Source organism: Malania oleifera, chromosome 3, assembly GCF_029873635.1.
Source record: "Malania oleifera isolate guangnan ecotype guangnan chromosome 3, ASM2987363v1, whole genome shotgun sequence".
In the NCBI taxonomy this organism is placed as follows: Eukaryota; Viridiplantae; Streptophyta; class Magnoliopsida; order Santalales; family Ximeniaceae; genus Malania; species Malania oleifera.
The window spans coordinates 80,419,187-80,443,746 of NC_080419.1; the positions used below are offsets into that span (position 1 = coordinate 80,419,187).

Consider the following 24,560-nt stretch of genomic DNA (forward strand, 5'->3'; position numbering starts at 1 on the left):
AAACTGTTATATCTTGGAAATCAGTAAAGCAGATGATTAGATCAATAATTTCATGAAACTAGTAGAGAATGTGTGTGACTTAGATCAATAATTTCTCATATCCAAGCAAATTGTGGTCTTCAATCAATCAAGGATATTCCAATAATTTTATACAAAGACAATGTTGCATGTATAGTTTAACTAAGAGATAGATACACAAAAGTTGACAGACTAAAACATATCTCTCCAAAATTCTTCTATACACATGAACTCTAGAAGAATGGTGATATAGATGTTCAGGAGATCCGATCAAGTGATAATTTAGTAGATTTGTTCACCAAAGTTTTACCTACTACAACATTCAAGAAATTAGTTCATTTTATCAGAATAAGACATTTTAAAGATTTTAACAGAATGAGTTAATATATGGGTGACATCCAAAGGGGGAGTATTATGAAATATGATATGAAACATAGGTGGATATCCCCTATGTCTACTTTGAACCTGCCCCATATATCTGCACTAATTCATGTCCCATGTGAACTTGCCTCATATGTTTGTACTAATAAAGCGTATATCACCCCATCTTTCACCCCTTAGATTTTTCCTTCAATAAATGCTTACTATCCATATTATCCTATAAAAGAACACCCTCCCATTCTCATTTTGGACACACATTTGATGCTTTCATGTAAACATATAATGAGGATAAAAGAAGATGGGAGATAAAGTGAAAAAGAGATAAAAAGAATATAAAGATATTTTGTATAAGGTCGGTTTCATATTATATTGTAATTTCTCTCGTGATAATGAAGTTTTGATCCCATCCGCTCGTGGAGTAGGCATAGCCGAACCATGTAAATTTTTGTCTCGTCTCTATTTATGTATTTTCCTATTTATTTTTCAGCATATTTTATAACAATTTAAACTTTATTAAGAATTACTAAAATATTTTATATAACATTATTCATATGTAACCACTTGTTTATATAATATATAATATATAATATATAATATATATTCATATGTTTATAATACATGAACATATATTACTGAACTGTCAACTAAAAAAAATTAACTGATTTCTTGTTCCATATTTTAGTTTTTGAAGGAACCATTGTATTTTAGTTTTTCAACTGCACATCCAATGTCACTACTTTGAAGTTTGAAGTTTGTTTGAATCCATATCCAAGTATGGATCCATTTCCGTATAACCCAAAACGAATAGTCCAGTAGAACCCTTAGGCTTAACACAACCTCTCATTCCTTCTCTCTCCTTCTCTAAAACCCTAGGCTCAGGGCAGCGACCTCACACACACACACCAGAGAGAAAGAGAGAGGGAGGAAGCTTCAGCCATGGCGGCGTCGTACGATTACGAAGAAACCCCAGGCTACGACGATTCGCACCGCTCCCACCACCACCATGCGCAGACGCAAGATCTAGGCTACGACCCTAACTTCGTCCCGGATTCCGTCAAGAGCTTCGTCGGCCACCTCTACCGCCACATTCGCGAGAAGAACGTATACGAGATTCACCAGATGTACGAAGGCTCCTTTCAAACCCTAAGCGACCGCATGTTCAAGGAGAGCCCCTGGCCCTCTGTCGACGCCGTCGCGCAGTATGTGGACAATGATCACGTCTTCTGCTTGCTTTATCGCGAGATGTGGTTTCGGCATCTCTATGCGAGGTTGTCGCCAACGTTGAAGCAGAGGATTGATTCTTGGGACAATTACTGTAGCTTGTTTCAGGTGGTGCTGCATGGAGTTGTTAACATGCAATTGCCGAACCAGTGGCTGTGGGACATGGTGGATGAATTTGTGTACCAGTTCCAGTCATTTTGTCAGTACCGTGCAAAAATGAAGAGCAAAACTGAGCAGGAGATCGCCCTTCTTAGGCAGTTTGATCAGGTTGGTGTTTTGATATAACATTTTTCTTGTTCACAAGCAAATTGAGCTAAATTCTGATCTTATACTAATATCTTAATCGATGAGAAAGGTGAGCAAAGCAAAAAGAGATTTATTTTTCTTACCGTTCGATGAAAATATCAAGAGAAAAAGGAAATGGATTTGACAATGTAGAGGAATGTGGATTATGCAACGGATGAACTCATGAAAGAGGAATTCATTTTCATTGCTTGTAGTAAAGATAACGAGAGAGGTCATATCACTGTAAAAAATTATCAAAACAAAACCTAAAAACCAAAATAAAAGCTAAAGACTGAAAAATGACGACCTTCTTGTTTTTGTTTGCAAAACTAAAACAAATTTAAAAGCTAATTAGGTGATCAATTTTGTCCATACAGAAAATTGCAATTAAAAAATACAATTAGAATAATGAAAATGCAAAAAAAAAAAAGAGTAAAAAGTTATAATCAGAATAAGATTTAATTAGAATCATTTTAATTAATTATCCGAGGTAGTACAGAGGAGAGGAGAGCCTTCGTCTGGTTTGTTTGGAAGGAAAGAAACAGGAGAGCCTATGAAGGGTCTATTTAAATATCCATCGGAATTTTATTTTAATTTTTTTTTTTCATTAAAGAATTATGTACAAAATGTTTTAATACACAAAAGCAAATTCTTGTTCTATGGCTATAAGTTGTCACAACAATTGAAAATCATGAAATTTGGTTTTCAGTTTTTGTCACAACTGAGAACCGACAACAAAATTGAAACTAGCAGTGCAGACAGATGCCTTGTTGCCACATGTGTCTTCAATATACTACAGCAAAAACAGAAAATAGAAATGGCTCCAAACTGCCCCTAGAGACTTCTCAAACCGGGAAGTTTGTTTGAGGGAGTGGAAGGAGGTAAATGGATGATATGAGCCAGGGGCTGGAGCGTGCCACCATTTTGGGTGGATGTGGGTGGGGGTAATGTACTCTCATCGAAGAAATAGACACTCCCAATGATACCTGACTGGCCAAATTAAAGCAGAAGTGAGCAGATTGATCAACTAGAAATTTCAGCTTTTGCTGTGATGATGATTTAGAGCAGCAGGATGTGGACTTTTGCTTTGTTATGCAACAACTTTTGCTTATTTTCCTCCTGAAGGTGCCTAGCTTTTATGTTTTAACTCATGCATCTGCCAGGAAAGTAAGTCCAAAAGCCAAAGTGTTGGGTGCCCACCCGAAGCATTCTTGGGCAAGTAAACATCTTACCTGCTAATTTGCTGTTTTTATAGAATGATATATATTGGTATGAATATTTAATTATTTTTCAGTTTTAAAATTTGAAAAACATGAATAAAATGGTGCTGTTTCGCCCTCTTGCATTGGCCCTACAAATATTTTCTCTTCCCTTTTCTAAAATTGCATGTCCAAGCTGTAATGTTTTCTAGTTTTATTTGATTGCAACATTTGGTTATTTTACTCTTTTCCAGGCTTGGAATGTGTATGGTGTGCTCAACTACTTGCAAGCACTTGTTGAGAAGTCCACAATCATCCAAATCCTTGAGCAGGAGAAGGAAGGCCTTGAGCAGTTTACTGCCACTGATGGGTATGATTACAATGGTGGAAGTAATGTCCTCAAGGTTTTAGGGTATTTTAGCATGGTGGGATTGTTGCGAGTTCATTGTCTGTTGGGTGATTACCATACTGGTCTGAAGTGCTTGCTACCTATTGACATAAGTCAACAAGGTGTTTATACAAGTGTTATTGGAAGCCACATTACCACAATATATCATTATGGATTTGCCAATCTTATGCTGAGGAGGTATGCTGCTTTACTATGCCTACGTATGCTGCTTTGACTGGTTACTGTGTGTTTGGACATTTTCTATTATCATTTTTCATTGTGATGTGAAATTATCTGCCCCCATATTCTTCAGAAAGCCATAGTGATATTATCTCCGTAACTGTTTATAACGCGTGCAAGTCTATATATATGTTTTGCAAACATATGTGTGTGTGTGTGTGTGTGTGTCTCGTGTTTTGCATGCACATCCTTGGCTTGAAAATCTTCATTTACTACTTTGCGGGGAAAAAGACGAGGAAAATCTGAAAATCCATTGCATTTAATTTGTGAATGAATTGGCATTTTGCTTTCTGTTTTTAAATCATTTAGCTAAATTTTTTGTTAGGGAAATTGACTGGCATTATTTTGTTAAGTAGACACTCATGAAAAAGTAAGTTGTTTATGAATTTTCAGGGTTTCTCATCAAATATCAGAAAAAAATATTTGCATATTTTTTAAATTCGAGAATAACACCTTTTACCATGAGTTCTTTTGGAAATTTGAATGAGCTTCATGTTCAGGAGAGATGCTTAATTCATCTAGTGAAGATGGATGCTTTTCAGCAAAGGTTCTTAATTAACTAATGTTACAGTGCTTTGACCCACATGAAGTGATTTCCTGATAATATTGTCATGATGGAGAATCGGTTGGTCATCTCCTTATTGTAAATGGGCTAAGGAACTTTTGGAGGCAGTACTGTTGTGATTCTCTCTTGGATGAAGGTTGGTTTTATTACTCAAGAATTGTGGGCCTGGTTTGGAATCGAAGCTTGTAAAGAAAGGAAAAAACTGCACAGCCGATCCCCCTCACTACTTTTTGGATTGTGTAGAGGAGCGAAATAGAAGAGCCTTTCGAGGAGACAAAACCTCCCTTGTTAGGCTCAAGGGAAGATGGTTAAAAATTCAACTTCTTGTTATACTTGTAAGTGGGATATGGATGTACATGCTAGCTAAGATCTTGTTTGTACATGCTAGCTAAGATCTTTTTTTCTTTTCCCTTTCCAAGTATTTGTATTTGGGCTCGTCCCATCTTTGTGCCTTGCTAAAAATTTAGAAAAGAGAGTAGTGCCATGATTGGTATAAAATAGTCAATGAAGATGTATTTAAGAGTCATAATATGTAAAGTTTATTTTGATTCTAAAACTTCTGCTTGGTGTTTAGACATGTACTTCTTTTTTAGGCTTCTCTTGAGAAGGGTTGGCATGTCTCTCAAAAATTACTAGTCATTGACATGTCTTGTCATTCTGGCTCTCTGATCTAATGGATATCCTTTTTTTAGCTTCTTCTGATTGAATTTACAAGAATTTCAGTTAGATGTGGACATGTTAGATTCACTTCCTCTTCATATTTTAAGGATTTTCCTACTTAGATCCAGGAGAACTATCTAGGCTTATATACCTTTGAGCATTGACTGGGTAAATTTAAGAAATTTGGTTACTCTTTATTGTCACGTTTTTGCATATCTATACTATAAATAGTCAACTATATCTTTTCTTCCATTGTTTCTGCACTTGGGTGCAGCACATTGTGTTTTGTGAGAGCTGGTGGAAATTGGCAAGGTTTGATTTTGAGGCCTGTGGGATTTGGATAGGTATTTGCTTCTCTACTGTTTTTAAAGTGTTTTGAGGCATATTATTACTTTTGTCATGCATCATTTGTTTGTTTCTCTCACTTTTCTAAATTCTAATATTATTTAACAGAACCCTTTAAAAATTTCTGTCACTTCTCTGAGGAAAGCTGTTAAGTGGTCTGTTTGGGGGAGACTTCAATTTCAGTGAAGAATAGTGGCTTTGAAGGTTATAATTAAACAACAAAACTATGAATTGGCCATAACATCTCTTAAGTGAGCATTTTAAAAGCAATCAAAACATTTTTGGAGAAGACTTAAAGCAAGGAACATTTGAAGGGATTGGATGAAAATTTTGGCAAAATTGGAGGCTAGCAGGAGTCAAAACTGAAGGTCAGGATTGTTAAAGAAGATGGTGTGAACTCTTTATTCTTTTACTCAATGCCCTAGAGGACAGTTTTGGTAGAATTTCCAAGAGTGAATCTTTTAATTTTGTGGTATCTTTTGAGCTTAAAGTGGGGATAAACCTTCGGTGGAAGGTCAGATTGAGTGTGCCATTACAAGAGAAGCATTGTTGTTTCATTTGGAAGGCCTTTTGTCATGGATGAAATACGGGATGATTACTTTGGGATGAAAATTTGTTGTTCGTACTGTTGTGTTTATGAATTGGTGAGTCAAAATGACTACTTTGTTGCTGTGGATGATGAGGCTAGTGTTGTTATATTTCTTATTATTATTATTATCTTAGTGGAGAAAAAAGGCTGCTTTAGTTTGTATAGGTGTCTTTCTATTGTAGATTTGTAAATTCTTAGCTTTTAACTAAGATTACTGGGGTTATTTTGTGAAGTCTTGCTATTAGCTTATGATGGCTATTGGGTGTTAGACAAACACACAAATTTCTTCTTATTTTACTGGTTGTGTGAATAAAATAAAACAGCAGTTTCTGTGTTTACATGCATGATTTGCATTAAAAAATAGGTACTTTTTTTGAGGTAAGTTCTGTTCTTAAAGAAAGTGCAGAACCAAATCCAAACCCTCCCCCGACACACACACACCCCAAAAAAAAGGGAAAAAGATATTTCGATCATGAAGAGAATATTTTTAGCCAATGAAGGGGGAGACGAGATTTCCTCAATCACAAAATCTTTCATCAAGGGAACAAATTTTCCTAAAAAAAGGTGAAGTTGTATGCTATTTTTTTTTCCCAACTGCTGCTCTTGCTCCAACTCTTTCCAGTATACTGATTTAAATTTTATACCAACAGGAGTCCAATTTGATATCTGAAGGGAAGTGCATGCAGAGTGTTTTATTTTATTTTGTTTTCTCTTTAATTTTGGGTGAAAATTTAAGTTATAGCTGAAGTTGGAAAAATATATATCACAAACAGTAAATCGTAAAACACATATGCATTGAAGGGAAGATGGTAACTTCTTGTACAACCCTAGAAATACGAGGAGAAGTGGGTAATCAACAGTTTAGTTCCTCCATTTTTATGATATTTTGTAGTGGTGCTCCTTGTCTAAATTTTCATTTTCACCATCTCTCTTTGCAAGAGTTGGTGGTGGGATAAAAATGTACAAAAAATCATAAAGACAAAAAGAATTTGGTATAAAACGTGGCAAAAATGTAGAAACAAAGATAACTTTGAAAAATATAAAGAGGCAAGAAAAGATGCAAAAAATACCGTTAGTGAAGCTAAATATAGATCATTTAATAGTTTGTATGATAGATTAGGTACAATAGAAGGGGAAAGAGATATATTTAAACTTGCTAAAGTTAAAGAAAGGAAGAGGAAGGACTTAGGAAATGTAAAATGTATAAAAAGTGAGGATGATATTGTTTTGGTTATGGATAAAGACATTAAAGAAAGATGGCGAAAGGATGAAGACATTAAAGAAAGATAGTGAAGTTACTTTAGTAAGTTGTTTAATTAAAACCAAATAGAAGACTTAAACTTAGAATTGTTAAATAAGGAAAAGACTAAAAATATGAGATTTATTTGCAAAATTAGAGTTAACAAAGTTAAGTTTGCACTAAAAAAGATGAAAAATAGGAAAGCTTTCGGACCAGATAGCATCCCAATTGAAGTTTGGAAATGCTTAGGTGATAATGAAATTATATGGTTAACTAATTCATTTAATACAATTGTAAAAACTAAGAAAATGCCAGATGAATGAAGGAAAAACACTTTAATACCTATATACAAAAATAAAGGAGATATTCAAAATTGTAATAACTATCATGGAATTAAACTTATGAGTCATACGATGAAATTATGGGAAAGGGTAGTTGAACAAAAAATTAAGGTTAGAAACAAAGGTCTCAGAAAATCAATTTGGTTTTATGCCTGGGAGATCTACCATAAAAGCTATTTATCTTTTAAGAAGATTAATAGAAAAGTTTAGGGAAAAGAAGAGAGACTTGCATATGATTTTGATTGACCTTGAGAAAGCATATGATAGGATACCTAGGGAAGTTCTATGGTGGGTTTTAGAAAAATAGGTGTATGTAGTAGGTATACCGATGTCATTAAGGATATGTACGATGGAGTAATGACTAGTGTAAGGACTATAGATGGAGCACCTAGAGAATTTCCAATCACCATAGGTGTAGATCAAAGATCTGTTTTGAGTCTTTATTTTTTTGCTTTAGTGATAGACCAATTGACTGAGAGTATTCAAAAAGAGGTTCCATGGTGTATGTTGTTTGCAGATGATATTGTATTAATTGATGAAACTAAGGACAAAGTAGAAGCTGAGTTAGAATTATGGAGAGAAGTTTTGGAATCTAGAGGCTTTAGGATAAGTAGAAATAAGACGAAATATATGAAATTTAATTTTAGTAATGATAGGAGGAATATTGGGGACAAAGTTAAACTTGATGTTGAAGAAATAAATAGCACTTGTAGATTTTGATACCTTGGATCTATTATGCATGCTGAAGGAGAAATTGAAGATGATGTAATGCATAGAGTTAAAGCAGGTTGGGTAAAATGGAGAAATGCTTCAAGTGTGCTCTGTGATCGTAAAATACCCTTATAATTGAAAGGGAAGTTTTATAGGACAGCTATAAGACCAGCAATGCTATATGGATCGGAATGTTGGGCAACGAAGAAACGTAATATCCAAAAAGTAAAAGTTATCGAGATGAGAATGCTTAGATGAATGAGTGGTATAACATTAAAAGATAAATTAAGGAATGAACATATTCGTGGTAAGTTAGGTGTAGCTCCTATAGAAGATAAGATAAGGGAGGGACGACTCAGATAGTATGGACACTTGCAACGTAGGCCACATAGTGCACCTGTGAGGAAGAGTGACTTAGTTATTGTGGGGGGCAATAAGGGGTAGGGGTAAACCTAAAATAACTTGGGAGAAGATAGTGAGTAAGGATTTAATATCCTTGAATCTATCAAAAGAAATGGTCCATAATCGCATAAATTGGCGGAAAAAGATTTATATAGCCGACCCCACCTAATGTGACTAAAGCTTGGTTTTGTTGTTGTTGTTGTACCATCTCTCTTTGCAACTAGGTGGTTATACTCAACTTCCTCTCCCTTCACCCCTACCCACTGTTGTTGTTGTTTTTTTTTTTTTTTAAAAAAATATATTTAATAAATGCTAATTCAACTGCTGTGAAATTATATTTTGTGTTGATAGTATCTTGTTTGCTTATATTTTCTTAGCTTAATGCATTCATTAGCCTTTTACAGATATGTGGAGGCAATTCGTGAATTCAATAAGATTCTCCTATACATCTACAAGACCAAACAATATCATCAAAAGTCTCCACAGTATGAGCAGATACTAAAGAAGAATGAGCAGATGTATGCCTTGCTGGCAATTTGCCTCTCTCTATGCCCCCAGGTGAAGCTAGTTGAGGAGACTGTGAACTCTCAATTACGAGAGAAGTATGGTGAGAAGATGCTAAGGATGCAGAGATATGATGATGAGGCATTTTCACTCTATGACGAGCTCTTTTCATACGCGTGTCCTAAATTCATTACCCCTTCAGCTCCAATTTTTGAGGAGCCACTAGTAAATTACAACCAGGTATGCATGTAGCATGTTATTCGAGTCTTTTTGTTTATAGGATGCCAACTCATATTGGGGTCTCTGAGAATGGGGGAGCATAGTTCAAATCAAGATTTGAATCGTGAATTGAAATCCAATTTTGGGAATCCAGATTCAAGAATTGAATTTAATTGAATCGAATTGTATGATTCAGACTGGTCTGTACAAAGTTCCAAATTCTATTCTAAATGACATGCATGTGTTGAATGTTGATCTACAAAGGCAGGCAAAATAGTAAAATACATTTAAATTTGGATAATAAAAAAAGGGAATGAGTCGAGAAATATTAATAATAAAAAAATGAACTTTTGTGATGTTTTGGGAAAGGAATCAAGAAGAAATAATACCAAAAAAAACGAGGGTTCGTTTGGTATCACTGTCAAAAATTAGAGAAACGAAAACTAGAAATGAAATTCAAAAACCAAAAGCAGAAACTAGAAATTATAAACCAGCAACCTATTTGGTTAACATTTATAAAACTAATACAAATTAAAAATTGAATTAAAAAATGCTCATTTTCATATTTAAATCAACTAATATTATAAGAATATAATTAAAATAATAAATTTACAAATAATACATCAATACATATTAAAAAAATTACTATAATAAAAAAAAGTTATTATAATAATTTTACTTAATTGATTTACTTTCAAAACATATTTTACAATAAAAATTTTATTGGACTTGATAGTTGGAAAATAGTAAAAGTAGTTTGTAATTTGTTTTATTATTATTTTTTTGAAATTTATGTATATTTTTATTTTAATTATATTTAAAATCAGATGATCATTTATTTTTTATTTTAATTTTAGAGTGTATAAAATGAATAATTTAATCCAAAAAGAACTATTTTTGGATTTTTTGGATATTAAAATTTTTGGCAACATGTTGCCAAGACAATTGAAAACCATAAAATTTGGTTTTCAGTTTTTTGACAAACAAATAAAAATTGGCAACAGAAACAGAAAACTAACAACATAAATAAATGTATTTTTATAATCTGTTTTTTCTCTGTGGAGAAATAGAGAACAACGACAACACCAAATAAGCCCTAAACAAACACGCTTTTATAATATGTTTCTTCACTGTTGAGAAACAGAAACACAGACAGAAAACGACAATGTTACCAAACAGGCTCTGAACTTTCATTGTTAATCAGCAATTAAAAAAATTACTATTTCATTCATATTCTTTCTTGAATTTGAAAGAAGAAATAATTAACATGAAAAAATGATAATGAATGAACAAACTACTCGAAAAACCAACTTTTGAATCTTCAAAACACAATGAAACATGAGTACCACCTTAGCTGATGAGTGTTCTGCTCTTTCTCAATGGTAGAACACTACTCCTCAAGAGCGAAGAATGGTTTTGTGGAGGCAACATTAGACCTGAAGTTCTGTTTTCTCCTTTTTTCTAGCACAAAACTGATGCAGACAAGGAATGGAATGTAATTGTGTAAAAACAAAAGCAATAAAAAAAATGTTGCTTTTGGGATTTTAACCTAGTTGAGCCTGTCAAGATATGATAGGTCCAGAACCGTGTTCGGATTGATTCATTAGATTCATGAGGTAAATTTGATAGATTTGGCAACACTTCAAGTGTTTTTCCATTCACCAGTAAGGTTTGAATCAATTTAGTGCAGAATTGATACGAATTGTATGAATCGAATTGGGAATCATGAGATTCTAACAACTGTGGGGGAGATAATAACTCCCTTCCATCTTTAGGAATATTGTTTACACATGGATTTTTTTTTTAAATATCTTAGAATCCTATAAAATGGACAAATTTTCATCATTCTATTTAATTTTCCTAACATAAGTAAAATGATCAGACTATTCTGTCTGGATTTTTTTTTTTGGGGTATTTGTTTTCTTGAAGTAACCTTTCAACAGTTAAGGAATCACATTAAAAAGATCCATTTCTTTGTTGCCAACGAAGAAAATTACTCAGGACAATCCAGATTTTCTGTAGTGTTAGAAAGAACCAACAGGCCCAGCACCCAAAGGAGAATACATATAAGCATTGGGAAAATAGATTCAATTGTTTTAGTGTTTGCTTTGCACACAATGTATAGGATAGGAGACAAAATTCTGTCTTGTTTGTCATTCTTCTTGATGGGGTTTCTCCCTAGTGATTTTATCTTTGGTTGGAGAAAAATGGAAAGACAAGAAACTTCAGTCATTTATCTCATTTGGCTTTTTAATGAGAAGAGCAAAGAAACTTAACCTGTGTCTGGGAACATGGAATTTGGACCTTGGATTTGGATTTGTGTAGATTTGGACAAAATGTAGCATAAATTATATTGACTTTGTTTCAAATTTACTCAAATCCAAATCCAAGCCTTGAAATCCCTGCTCCCAAACAGCACCTTAAGGCATTTCTCTCCACTGCTCTTGTTTGGTTCCTTTGTGAGAAGGGGAGGAAAAAAACTGTGGAGAGGCGTGAGAGAAAATAGATAGGAAGGGGACTTAAGTTTCTCCCCAATCTTGAGATGAATGGAGAGGAGATCCAAACTTGAGGGAAAGAAATGGGCATTATAGTTTCTTTTCTCCTCTCTTCTCCTATCTATAAATCTGCTTTTATCTTCTATCTAGGAAGCAGGGGTACCAACATGAGGTGTGGATACCATATAACTCTGACACAGCAAAACAACAATTTCTAAAAACTGAAGATACAACCTGGTAAGGATACATTAATTAATATATATACACACACAGGCACACACAGGCATGTTCTCCCTTTTAGATGGCAAATATTGTGGTAATTTTGATTCAAACTGAAATATACACACCATTGATGCAAAATTATCAATTACACATTGTACAATCTACACTTATCATCTGCATTAATATTACAGAATATTGGTCCAATAACAATGAAACAGCTCAAGGGCATGGCTGATGGTGGGAAATGGGTATGGCTCATCAAGAATTTTTTGAAAAATAAAACAGGTTAACAGAGTGGCGAACTATCTATGGCTATAGAGAGAGAGAGAGAGAGAGAGAGGGGGGGGGGATTATGGGCCTGGGAGGTCCAATGGTGTTCTACAAGGTTGGTGCTGTGGTGCTAAAGACCAACCACTCTGATGCCAAAGAGCTTCTTTATCTGTCTCTCGACTTCTAATCCTTTTTGGTTTCCTAACAGGATTAATGGTGGGAACAAAATGCTGTGTTTTGGTGCAAAAGTGTCTCAGAGGTGTCCTCACTGTGTCTCAGAAAATGTCTCAGCTGTGTCTGAAATTAAAAATAAGTTAACTAATTTCCGACACATGTTGCATACATGTCGGGGAGTGTTGGGTATGTGTCGTTATCTAGCACATGCCGGACACCAACACTGGCTTCCAGGTGCATATGAGATGGCAGGAATGAGAATGTTAAAAGGGAAAGCATGTGTTCATTTAAGGATACATGTTAGGCACAACTTATGAGAAGCATGTTAAGAAAACAAGATGTCTAAGATGGTTTGGGCATTTGTAATGTAGAACATGTGGTGCACCATTGAGAAAGAGTGATTTGTTTGAGAAATAGATGTAGGGTGGAGAGGGGGTGGATCTTGAAAAATATGGATTTAGGCAGTTGGAAGGAATTGATTGCGCTTCAACTTTTGGAGAGGTGCAGACCTTGAAAAATATGGATTTAGGCAATTTGAAGGATTTTGTGATCCTCTTATCTTTTGTAGGATGTTGCCTAAATTATGTAGAATGGTGGAAAATAATTTATATAGCCAATCCCATGCTGTGTTACCTGAGGCTTTCTTCTTGTTACTGTTGTTTCATGAAAAGTTTATGAATACAAGGGAGTGAGAAATTTTAGAAGCCAGATTATTTGGATCCAATAACTAGCACATTGTTCAGTTGCTAACTCTCTATAAAGTAATACTCCTATCATGAGCATTATATGAGGATTTAATGGCTCATAGGGATGGAGTCAGATATTCTTGAACAAGTTATAGCCTAGCTGGCTTGCTGACAAGGATCAGTTTGATCATGTATTCAGCAAGCAATGCTTATTACATCTAGGATTTTCATGTGCGATAATTCCATAGCTTATTCAGTACTTCATGTACCATATCCATTGCTCATTCAGTATTTGCAACATTTGAAATGAGAGATTTGTATTTCCCAGGGTAAACATGATTTGCTCGGTTTTGTGTTTGTGTGCATCCTTGAGACAGTAGTGATCATTCAACTGCTTCATTTCTAGCATAAATTTCAGCAGACAATCTATCTCTCTCTGATAATTTGTATAATGACATTTGTCTTTTCCAGGATGCCTATAGGCTCCAGTTGAAGCTGTTCCTTTATGAAGTCAAGCAGCAACAGTTATTATCAGGTGTTCGGGCCTTCTTGAAAGTTTATTCAACCATTTCACTAGCGAAGCTTGCAAGTTACATGGAAGTGGATGAACCTACTCTAAGGTTATTGGCTTTATATGAGTTATCTTTTACTTGCATTTTTTTCCCACTTACTGGTAGTATTAATTTTTTTTTTTTTCTTTTTTCAGCAAACTTAATAGTGATCATCTGAGCTCCTCTTATTCATGTGTTACAGGACAATTTTGATGACATACAAGCACAAAACGCATTCTGTTGACAGTGATGGAAAAATAATATCCAATGCTGATATTGAGTTCTACATTGATGATGTATGTCTATTCTGATTTTTGCTTCTAGGTTTGTTGAGAACTAAATGGCCCATTCAGTTGTAGAAAACAGTGTTCATTTTCCACTTTCAGTGTTTCATAGAATCACAAAAAATGCCACTATGTTTTCCAATCTTCTGACATTCATATAATTTGCAAGAGAATAAAAAATGGTTTTCCAAGTTTACCATAATATTGGGAAACTGGGCAAGGTGGCAGTTTTGTAATTCTTCCAAAAACTGAAAAAATGGAAATTTAAAAACTCATTTCCACAACTGAACAGATTTTGTGAGGGAAAGGAAAGTAAAAGAAAATAAGGAGACTAATTTTCCAATGTATTTTCTTTCTAACTCAAATAGAACAAAAATTTAATCAAACATGACTAGAAGTTAAAGAAAAATCAAAGGCTAATGGTATGTGGGAAAAAAAGTTATTGGTTATTGATTTATTATATATTAATTTTATTTCTCGTTTTCCTCAATTTGTGTCTATTTCAAATAGAGTGAGAACTTAATTAAACATGACTAGAAGTCAAGAAAAATCGAAGTATAATGGCATCAGGACAAATCCTCTTGGTTATTGATTTATTATATATTATTTAATCTCTCGTTTTCTTCAATATCCAAAAAAGGACGTACCTTTGAAATTTTCTTTCCTTTCATAATCAGTTTCCAAGTTTAAAACAATGCCTAAATGCTTGTTTGGAAGGTTCATCATCAAGCTCAAGTTGGTTAGTTGGCTTGAATCAGATTATGATTTTTAGACAACTTGGAGCACTGAACCCCATGGGTTTGGGTAATTAGTGATTAGAGATTTGACCTTACATCAGAGTAAAATGGCAACCTAGCCATCCTTAGCCATTTCTACTAACATTCATGAATTTTGTGTACATACTGTTCTTTTATTTGAATTCCACATTTGAAGCATTCATTTTTAAAAAAAAATTTTTTTTGGTAATATATATATATATATGGAATAGGGGAGCCCTTATGCACCATGGGCCACAACACAATCCACTAACATATTTGAGTCACCCTGTTGATGTTGCAGGACATGATTCATGTAGTCGAATTCAAACCTGCTAAGCGGTATGGTGATTACTTCTTGCGTCAGATTGTTAAGGTATTGCCTCTTCTTACTTATTATTTAATATTTATTTACTTTTATTGTTAATAAGGTAGCTGTTTCTCATGTTTTAAAATTTTAAATAACCTGTGTTATGATATTATTCTGCAGCTCGAAGGGGTGATAAATGATATGGACAGGGTAAAGCTGGACTGAGTTGGTTCTTTTGACGCTCATAGATTCACCCATATCATCATCATCTTCCCTCCTTCCCAGTTGTTTAGTTTGGTAGTCAGCAGAGAATTATATTTTTAATATTTATGCCATTTTGTTGGTTAGTGAAATCTTGGCATAGTTTTGCAATTTCCATTTTTGTTTTTCTCAGTAGAAATGTGAACTTGAATAGAAGCGCACTGCTGTCAAGAGGTCACCGCCTATCTATGATGGGGATTACTGTTGCAGATGCTGGGCTGCTGGATCTTGATTTATCTGATTCATTCAAAAGTGTCGGATAACATACTTCTGTATTTCTGCGTCTTCTTTGTGTAAATTTAAATCTATCATTATAATGGTAGTAGCTTCTGTGTCTCTATGCATTATTTTTGGATATTATTGAATGCTATTAATTTGATACATGACTTCTCCAGCGATAATTGATCATTGTGATATGGAAGAGAGCTGTTGGTACTCATTCAAAGGAGTCCAACTACTTGGGACGATTTAATCAATCAGGGGCTATTGGGTCAGTAGAATTGTCCCTCTGGGCTAACGTCTTTTACAAGTTGCAGCCTTCTCTCAAAGTGTTGATTTCTTCATTATTGAAGTCCTTAATTTGAAATAAACCTGCCTAACATGCCAGAAGTTTCAGAGATTCCAAGCCCGAAGAGGCTACTTGATGGCCTTTCCAACACCCAAGTAAAATTAATTTGACACTATTGCTTGGTGCGAGGCTAAAACAAGGTACATGCATCATAGGCTCTGGAGACCTGTGACTTTGGATGTGAGTTGGTATAGATGTGGATAAAATGTAATGGAAAATTATATTAATATTTACTCAAACTTATTTGAATTTAAATTCAAGATCTAAAATTCATGTTCCTGAATTGCAGATAATAAATATTTTTCTCATCAGTTTAACACAAGAAATCTAGTGAGTGATTTTCGGATCCGGTATTTTCAGAAATCTACTGCATTACCTAGTGAAATATTTGCAATTGTTTCCCTTTTATTTTTGGTTCATTGGATGCCTACTGATCGAGTCTAGGATAGATAATTGGACTTCTGTCTCGTGCCTATTCCTCCCCCCTCCCAGTATTCAAACAGAGACTGATCGTTCTAAATTTTAACATGCAATTTTTCTTCTATTCTTATCCTCTGGGTGCAAATAACATCTGCCAGTGCAAGGATGCTTTTCGTGACTATATACTTGAATGTTAGGTGTCTTGAGCATGTGATGGCACAATATGTCCAGCTATAGAACATTCAACAGGCTCCAACCCTTTCTTCTCTCAATAATGCAGGAATTGCCCACATGAGTTCACCCCTGTGGCCATTAATTAAACACGTGCAAAATTCAAACCACCCAACCTTCCCTTGGGGAACCACAAATTTACATGCTTTAGTCTATTCAAAACAGGTGAAGATGTTTGACGAGAAAGTGTGGTTTCAAACACAGTACAGCTGTTTACCGAATCCTGAATTGTAGAACAAGCTAGAGTTGTAGCAATGGCACGGGGCCGCACAGGGTGTTGCTTGCACAGCTCTCTCAGGACAGTCAACTTCATAGTGAATGTCTTTGGGGTTGGAATGATAGTATACTCACTCTGGCTCCTCAAGAAGTGGAAGGAAGGGATTGCTGAGCTGCCTTCTATGTTTTCTCTTCCACACCCATGGTACTCAATTCACTTGTTTTATCTACACACACACACCCAAATTTTGAAACTTCATTAAATCTCGGATTTGTGTTTTCCAGTGAATTTGTGTACTACTTCTGGTATACTCCGGAATACGGATTTTATTATTTGCATGGAACGTGGAAATATTTTTGCAAAAAAGATGAAAGCACTGCTTAAAAGAAGTAGTTAGGTAAAAAAAAAAAATGAATGACTGAAATTCTATGTATATGTTATTGATCATCAAGTGGAGATTGAGGGATTCAGATTGTAAAGAACGGAGAGAGAATTCAGTGCATGTAATGACGTGATGTGCTATGCTAATGTTGGTTTACAACGCAATTGTTAGAGATGGATCTAGAAGACAGCCAAGAGATGACGCGTTGCTGAGTTAGAAAACGCATAGAATTATATCTCAATTAATCTCTCCATTTTAAACTTCCAATTGTGATTAATTTGATTGATTTGTATTTAATTATGATGTAAATTCCAAGCCTATATAAAGAGAGCTGTGGAAAGTGTATCATATAGCATAGTATAGTGCAGAGTGAGCACAGAGAAGCTCAGGAGAGCAGGAGAGCTGAGAGGAAGAAGGGAGGAAGAGAGAGACAGAGAATTGTAACATTTTCCGGTGAGTTAGTGAATTTTGGTGTGTGCTCCGTGGACGTAGGTCATTATTGACCGAACCACGTAAATTTCTTGGTGTCACTTTGATCTGGATGCTCACAGGTTCCTAACAAGTTGTATCAGAGCCCGGTTGGAGCAGAAAAGCCAGATTGGAAGTGATCCTGAAATTTAGAGCTTTGTCTAGTAGATCAAAACTGTGTTTTGAGGCCACCATCTCATTCAGCTTGCCGAGACAAAGAGAAGGGTGTCTGCTGGAGCTCGAACGGAGTTCAGATAAGCCTACGCACGCCCACATGCGCCTTGCTGAAGAAAGACGTCTCTCCATGCGCCGGCGACGCGCCGCACGCGTCTTCCTCGCCAAAACCGCCTCGACCTGACCCGGAAAAACTCTTAGACCCGGGTGAACCTGAGATCCGACTTCACGACCCGGATCCGACCCGCCTTTTCAGAACCGGCCACGCAGCTTCGCCACGTTAGCAGGTCCCACCACGCCATCCGCCACGGCATCAGTGGGCCCCACCCCGCCACGTTAGGGCCACGTCACCAGGTGGGTCCCACTTTGCCATGTCAGCAGTAGGTCCCACCTCTATCACGTCAGCGGAGGTGCCACGTCAATAGTGCCACGTTAGCAAGCTTGACCAAGTTTGACAAGGTTTGATCAAACTTTGACTTAACTTTTCGGAGTCGTTTTGGGTCCGTTTTTTGAGCGACTCGAACCATTTCTAAGATTTTTGATCATTCTGGATCCAACCGTGCTATCCATTTGAGCTAATTCCATCTCTAGATTAGCAAATCGAGATTTTGAATGAAAAGAGCCCAAAAATCGAAATGTTCAACGGGAACAATTTCGATTTCTGGAAGATGCAGATAGAAGACTATTTGTTTGGAAAGGAATTGCACTTACTGTTGAAGGGTAAGCCCACATCCATAAATGAGGACAAGTGGGAGCTGTTTGATTGAAAAGCCCCTGGAGTCATCAGAATGACATTGTCAAAATCTATGGCGTTCAATATCAAGCATATAACATCCACAAAGTCTCTAATGGATGCGCTCTCTAATATGTACGAGCAGCCTTCAGCCGCAAATAAGGTACATCTTATGAAAAGACTATTTATGATGAACATGTTTGCAGGTGAGAGTTTCAGCAAGCATTTGAATAACTTCAATAAGTTGTCTTATCAACTCGCCTTAGTCGGGATAACATTTGATAATGAGATTTGGGCCTTACTAATTCTCAGTCAATTGCCTGAAAGTTGGAATGGTGTCGTTACTGTCATCAGTAGCTCCGTAGGAAAATCGAAACTTGGATATGATGTGGTCGTCAGTATGATTTTGACGGAGGAGATAAGAATGCAGTCTAACCATGGTTTCACTTCGAGTTCAACCTTGAACATGGAGAGTCGAGGCAGAGGAAACAGGCATGGACGATTAAACAACCGAGGCAGATCTAGGCCCAGAGAGTCTAAATCCTGAAATCCCAGAGGTACTCAGGACATAGGTTCTCAGAGCACTGTGGAAAGACTAGTCATTACAAGAACCAGTGCAAGAGTCAGAAGAAAGAATTCGAGACGAGGGAAAAGACAGAAGCAAATATTGCTTCTGAGAATGATGAGATGTTGATCTGCTCTTTGGAAAGCAAGCAGGAGTCTTGAGTCTTAGACTTCGGAGCCTTATTTCTTGCCACATGCTGCAGAGATTGCCTAGAGGAGTACACACCAGGTAATTTTGGTAAGGTGTACCTTGGCAACGATCAACCTTGAGACGTAACCGGTAAGGGAGTTGTGAAGATCAATATAAATGGGTCAGTATGGAAACTGAAGGATGTCAGGTATATTCCATACCTGAGAAAGAATTTGATTTCAGTTGGTCAGCTAGCAAATGAGGGATACACAATGAAATTCATTGGCTATAAATGGAAAGTCTCAAAGGGTGTACTAATGATTGCGCGAGGTAAGAAAAGCGGAACACTTTTTCTAACCTCCAGTGCCTCTATGTCTATTTCAGTTGCTGCAGGAAATGATGACAGTAACATCTGGCACCAACGACTTGATCACATGAGCGAGAAGGGACTCAGGGTGATGCACTCAAAGGAAAAATTGAGTGGTCTACAGTCAGTGCAGGTTGACATATGTGAGGATTGTATAGTCAGGAAACTAAACAGAATTAGTTTCTAGATAAACACCTATGCTCCAAAGAAGAAGGGACTAGAATTGGTCCACTCAAAATGTGTTGGGCAAAATACCGAGAATCCTCAGGTGGAGGAACCAGTGGAGCAAATTGTCGCACCACCGTCTCCTACTCCAGCTCCGGAGCTTAGGAGATCTACTCGGTCCCATATACCAGATAGAAGGTATATTGATTACTTACTTCCTATAGATGGAGGAGAGCCTGAATGCTATGATGAAGCATGTCGGGTGGTAGATACGAGCAAGTGGGAGCTTGCGATGAAGGATGAGATGAAGTCCCTCACCTCCAACAGAACGTGGAAGTTGCCTAAAGGCCTTCACAACAAGTGGGTGTATAGAATTGAAGAGGAGCATGACGGCTCCAAAAGGTACAAGTCTCGGTTGGTAGTCAAAGACTTCGAGCAGAAAGGGATTGACTACACTGACATTTTTACACCAGTTGTGAAGATGACAGCTATCAAATTAGTCCGCAGGAATCGAGCAGACAGGAAGATGGCGACTACAAAGAAGTAGAAGTTGTGTTCAACTTCAGTTGGTCTTTATGCTTGAAAACACATATTATGAGTACATCATTTATTCATGATACTCTGGTTGAGAAGGTGTCTCTGTCTCCAAGTGGAAGATAGTTAGAGATGGAGCCAGAAGAAAGCCAGGAGATGATGCGTTGCTGAGTCAGAAAACGCGTGGAATTATATCTCAATTAATCTCTTCATTTTAAACTTCCAATTGTGATTAATTTGATTGATTTGTATTTAATTATGATGTAAATTCCAAGCCTATATAAAGAGGGCTGTGGAAAGTGTATCATATAGCACACTACAGTGCAAAGTGAGCACAGAGAAGCTCAGGAGAGCTGAGAGGAAGAAGGGAGGAAGAGAGAGAGAGAGAGAGAGAGAGAGAAAATTGTAACATTTTCCGGTGAGTTAGTGAATTTTGGTGTGTGCTCCATGGACGTAGGTAGTTATTGACCGAACCATGTAAATTTCTTGGTGTGACTTTGATCTGGATGCTCATAGGTTCCTAACAACAATTGATTAACTTTTGATTGATTTTTAGTTCATGAAAGAAGGTAGTGTATGTAAATAAATAAATAAAATAAACAAAAGCAACCAAAATTGCATGTTTAAGAAGAGTTCCACTTTCCTCTTTCTCCTGTTTTCTTTTCTTTTTTAGAACATACCTGGCAAGGAGAACTTCCTCTGCATTTCATTTTGGACATGTCAAACTTGGTTTTCGGCTAGTTAGCATTGTATTTCTGAGTAACTGATATATAGATTTTACTCCTCAGGTTCATCTACACATGTTTAGGTGTGGGAATTGTTGTGTGCCTGAGCACACTCTCTGGCCACATGGTTGCCAACTGTATCAGTAATTCTATCCTATGCATCGTATCCTTTCAAATGAACTGCTCAACTGCCTCCTTTTTTGCATCATTAAGAAGAGAAAAGGATAGAATCTTCACAAACTGTTTGGATCAAGGAATTTGTTTGAAGAAAGGAAAATAAGAGGGAAATATATTTTTTATTATATTTTCTCTCCGCATCAAATAGAATTACAAATAAATATTTATTTTAGCACAGCTAAGAATTAAGAAAAATTAAATGTTTATCAAGTATAAAATCATGTATAAAATAAAAAAATTATTCATTAATTAATTATATATATATATTATTTTCTTTTTCACTTTCCTTGCTAACCAAACATGAAAAAGTGGATTTTTTTTAATATATATTTTCCTTTATTTTCTCTCATATTTTTCAATTTCCATACTGACCATTAAGGTTTTGTTGGTGCATATGGAAATCATTTCCTGTCAACAAATTTGTGTTTGAATCGCTAAGCTTGCTGGAAAACAAATAATTTGTCAGTAATCTTTCCCATAATATGGCCAAATTCTGCATTATACTTTGTGCATACATATATTTTGTGCATGTGTGTGTGGGTGTAAAGAAAGGCAGAAGTTGCTTTCGCCATTTTGGTCCAGCATGAAGATAAAAACATGCATAACTAATTTTCAGGAAATGATTTCCATATGGGCAAATTGAGCTAATTTTTTTTTTTAAAATTAAATTTAATATAGTATTTATCTTATTTTTTTAGTTTTCAATTTTTCACGGCATAATCCTTGACATTTTCCAAGTATATTGTTTCCATATACTCCCTTCTTTTCATCCAAATCGGAGTGATTGTCACAATTTTCTTCAAGATAGACTGGGAATCAGTATGTCTTCTTAAGCTTGTTGCATCTATTATGTTTGTTTGGTAATATCATAATAAAAGTAGTAAAAGAATGAATGCAGTGTGGATTATAAGGTTATCAAACTTTGTTTCTGGATTGTATCATTGCTCAATTACCCTAAACAAATTTCTTTAGGAGTGACTACAATAGAAAGAGATGCCACCTGCTCTAACGAAAATGTTAAAAAGGAATACATTACCAAGTTCGAAATTTTTTTTTTTATGTTGAACGTTATTGCCTGGAGCGATTGGCTTCCTTAGATTTTGTGTGAGTATAAAAAATAAGGATGAAAACCACTAAATCCTTCACCGATGAAAAAAATCATCATATGATTGGTATTCTAGTCACCAAAAATCACCTAACATATCTTAGCCATGTAGTAACAAGTTCTTTCAATAGTTACGGTAATGTTTGGAAAAAAGAGAGAGAGGGAGACAAAAAGTTTGTATCTGCTGGTAAATCTCATCCAACTAAGATTTGATTTTTGGCATGCTCTTCCTCCTAAATTGAGTAATTCGAATGATCTAATCCAATCTTATTAACTATTAATATTCACCTCTTATCCAAAAAGAGAAGAAGAAAGAGAATAAAGGCTCAACATACTGCAGTGATGGTGATTGCTAGTCATTCTTTTATGAAGTTGCTTCCTAATGCACCCTCATTCCCTCTTAGCATTTAAATGTGTTGGTATTCTTTTGTAGCTTACTTTCCTCCCTTGGTCTCCCTTGTGACAGCAACTTACCAAGTACATTGATGAGCACCACGAAAAATTTCAGAGATTCATTATCTTCCACCTGAAAATGTGTCGCTTGATTGTGCTATTGGTCGTGGTGGCACAGGTAATCCTCCGGGTTTTACTTATATTTTGTGCAAAATCAGGGAACAACAATTTCATACACTCAAAATTCATCTACACCAACTAAAACTTCAAGAAAGACAAATATCTGATAATAGATTTTGAGTAGTCTTCTTGCATAGTTTTTAAGTGTGAATCTCTTCCTTTATGATTGTAATATCATGAATGAAGGGATAATTGGTCAAACTCAGAAACACTTGCTGTAGTTGGAAAGAGCAGGACAAGCATTGTTGGGAGCAATTTTTATGCAAATTAATTCAAATAAAAAAAAACCCTTGCTATGATGCAAGCTAACCCCTCTGCAGCAATTCTTTTTCTTGAAAACAGTTTGTGCTTGCTTCGATCCTTTTTTTTTTTTGGCTGGACTTCCTTCCCTTATTTCTTCCGGGGAAAAAGCATTTTCCTGGAGAAGTTACTGGTTTTTGGATCTGGTTAAACATTGGGAAATTCTTTCCAAAAGAAATCTGCAACGATATAAAAATGTTCTGCCTTTGTTCAAAAGCATGTATTTCTGATTTGACAAATAAATGGTATTCAAGACTGAGAACTAAAACCACGTATCTGTATAATTGTTTTGAATAGGTTCAACAGTTCAACCATGTGCTATGTGCTTTTTAGATGCAATACACAATTATTAACTTTAGTTTCTAGAAATTCTATGAAAACATAAATTTTATGTTGTTTACTTTGTAAAGGGTCCTCAGAAAATACATTTGAAGTACCTCAAATTAGCAGGTTTTGGGATGAATATATGATAAAAACAAGTTATCTATAAACTCAAATGACTAATTTTTCATAGCAATTTATGTGACTTTGGATCCAAATGAAAATGTAAATTATTTGAATGAAAAAAAATCACATAAGTCATCCCAAAGAGGGAAAGACATTCTTAGAAATGAGCATGTTACTAGCTATTAGGTTTCATCTTTCCTTAAACTAAATGATACCTTGCCCTTTTCCAGGTCAATGTTGGTGTGCCTGCAAATATTCTTTGGGCTGTAGGCACTGAGCCAAGGCCTCGTTCAGACCTTCCAAATCCACCTGCTCTTGATCAATCTTTTTTGGTGATACCCAACTCACCTCTACCAGTTGACCTGAGCCAAAACAATAGAAAGTTTGATGTTTCACCAGGAGGGAATACACCCAGAAGCTTCCTCTCACAAATTCATCAATTTCTCAGAATGCAGATTCAAAGAAGAATTGTTTGTACTTAAATTCTTGTTGATAAATATGGAAGTCTCTTTTTTTCACAGTTTCTTAGTTGTTGCTTCAATAATTCAAAAAGTGATGCAGCCCATTGATTATATGAGAAGGCAGGTGATGCTGTAACCTTCAGTCATTACAATTAAAAAAAATAAAAAGAAAAAGAAAATGGCAGCTTGGTGTACAAAGCTCTCGTATATGCGGGGTCTGGGGAACGGACGAACCACGATGGATCTATAGGACGCAACCTTATCTTACCTTTTTACAAGAGGCTATTCCCATGCCTCAAATCTTTGACCTCTAGATCACATGGCAATAATTTTTCGTCATTACCTCAAGTCAGAGCACGAAGCTCCCATGCCATCTGGGGAAGGCAAGAATGCATGTGGTCTCATCTCCACGCATGAAGAGATGACAGTTTATTTGGGCAGTCACATACTAAAAACAAGAGAAGAGAATCTCTCTTCAGCAAGAATGTTTTTTGTGACGCCCT

The 24,560-nt window shown here is 35.8% G+C and overlaps 2 protein-coding genes across 2 annotated transcripts; both read left to right on the top strand.

Annotated features, from left to right (window-relative positions):
• Window positions 1-1,010: 1,010 nt before the first annotated feature.
• Window positions 1,011-15,656, top strand: LOC131150578 (uncharacterized). The gene is made up of 7 exons (XM_058101392.1): window positions 1,011-1,887; window positions 3,359-3,690; window positions 8,990-9,329; window positions 13,627-13,775; window positions 13,909-14,002; window positions 15,050-15,121; window positions 15,236-15,656. The coding sequence occupies exons 1-7, from the start codon at window positions 1,336-1,338 to the stop codon at window positions 15,278-15,280; spliced, it is 1,584 nt and encodes a 527-aa protein (XP_057957375.1). The 5' UTR covers window positions 1,011-1,335; the 3' UTR covers window positions 15,281-15,656.
• Window positions 15,657-16,584: 928 nt separating this feature from the next.
• On the top strand, window positions 16,585-24,111 carry LOC131150579 (tetraspanin-19-like). The gene is made up of 5 exons (XM_058101393.1): window positions 16,585-16,956; window positions 21,058-21,157; window positions 21,910-21,990; window positions 22,743-22,847; window positions 23,827-24,111. Exons 1-5 carry the CDS (start codon window positions 16,790-16,792, stop codon window positions 24,076-24,078), a joined length of 705 nt encoding a protein of 234 aa, XP_057957376.1. The 5' UTR covers window positions 16,585-16,789; the 3' UTR covers window positions 24,079-24,111.
• Window positions 24,112-24,560: the final 449 nt, after the last annotated feature.

What these genes read in the sequence shown, in the direction of transcription:
- LOC131150578 (XM_058101392.1), top strand. Translation starts at nt 1,336, where the DNA reads ATGGCGGCGTCGTACGATTACGAAGAAACCCCAGGCTACGACGATTCG. An exon ending in TTCTTAGGCAGTTTGATCAG is followed by an intron (nt 1,888 to 3,358) that starts GTTGGTGTTTTG and finishes ACTCTTTTCCAG; the next exon opens with GCTTGGAATGTGTATGGTGT. An exon ending in TCTTGCGTCAGATTGTTAAG is followed by an intron (nt 15,122 to 15,235) that starts GTATTGCCTCTT and finishes ATTATTCTGCAG; the next exon opens with CTCGAAGGGGTGATAAATGA.
- LOC131150579 (XM_058101393.1), top strand. Translation starts at nt 16,790, where the DNA reads ATGGCACGGGGCCGCACAGGGTGTTGCTTGCACAGCTCTCTCAGGACA. An exon ending in TCAAGATAGACTGGGAATCA is followed by an intron (nt 21,991 to 22,742) that starts GTATGTCTTCTT and finishes CCCTTGTGACAG; the next exon opens with CAACTTACCAAGTACATTGA. An exon ending in TATTGGTCGTGGTGGCACAG is followed by an intron (nt 22,848 to 23,826) that starts GTAATCCTCCGG and finishes GCCCTTTTCCAG; the next exon opens with GTCAATGTTGGTGTGCCTGC.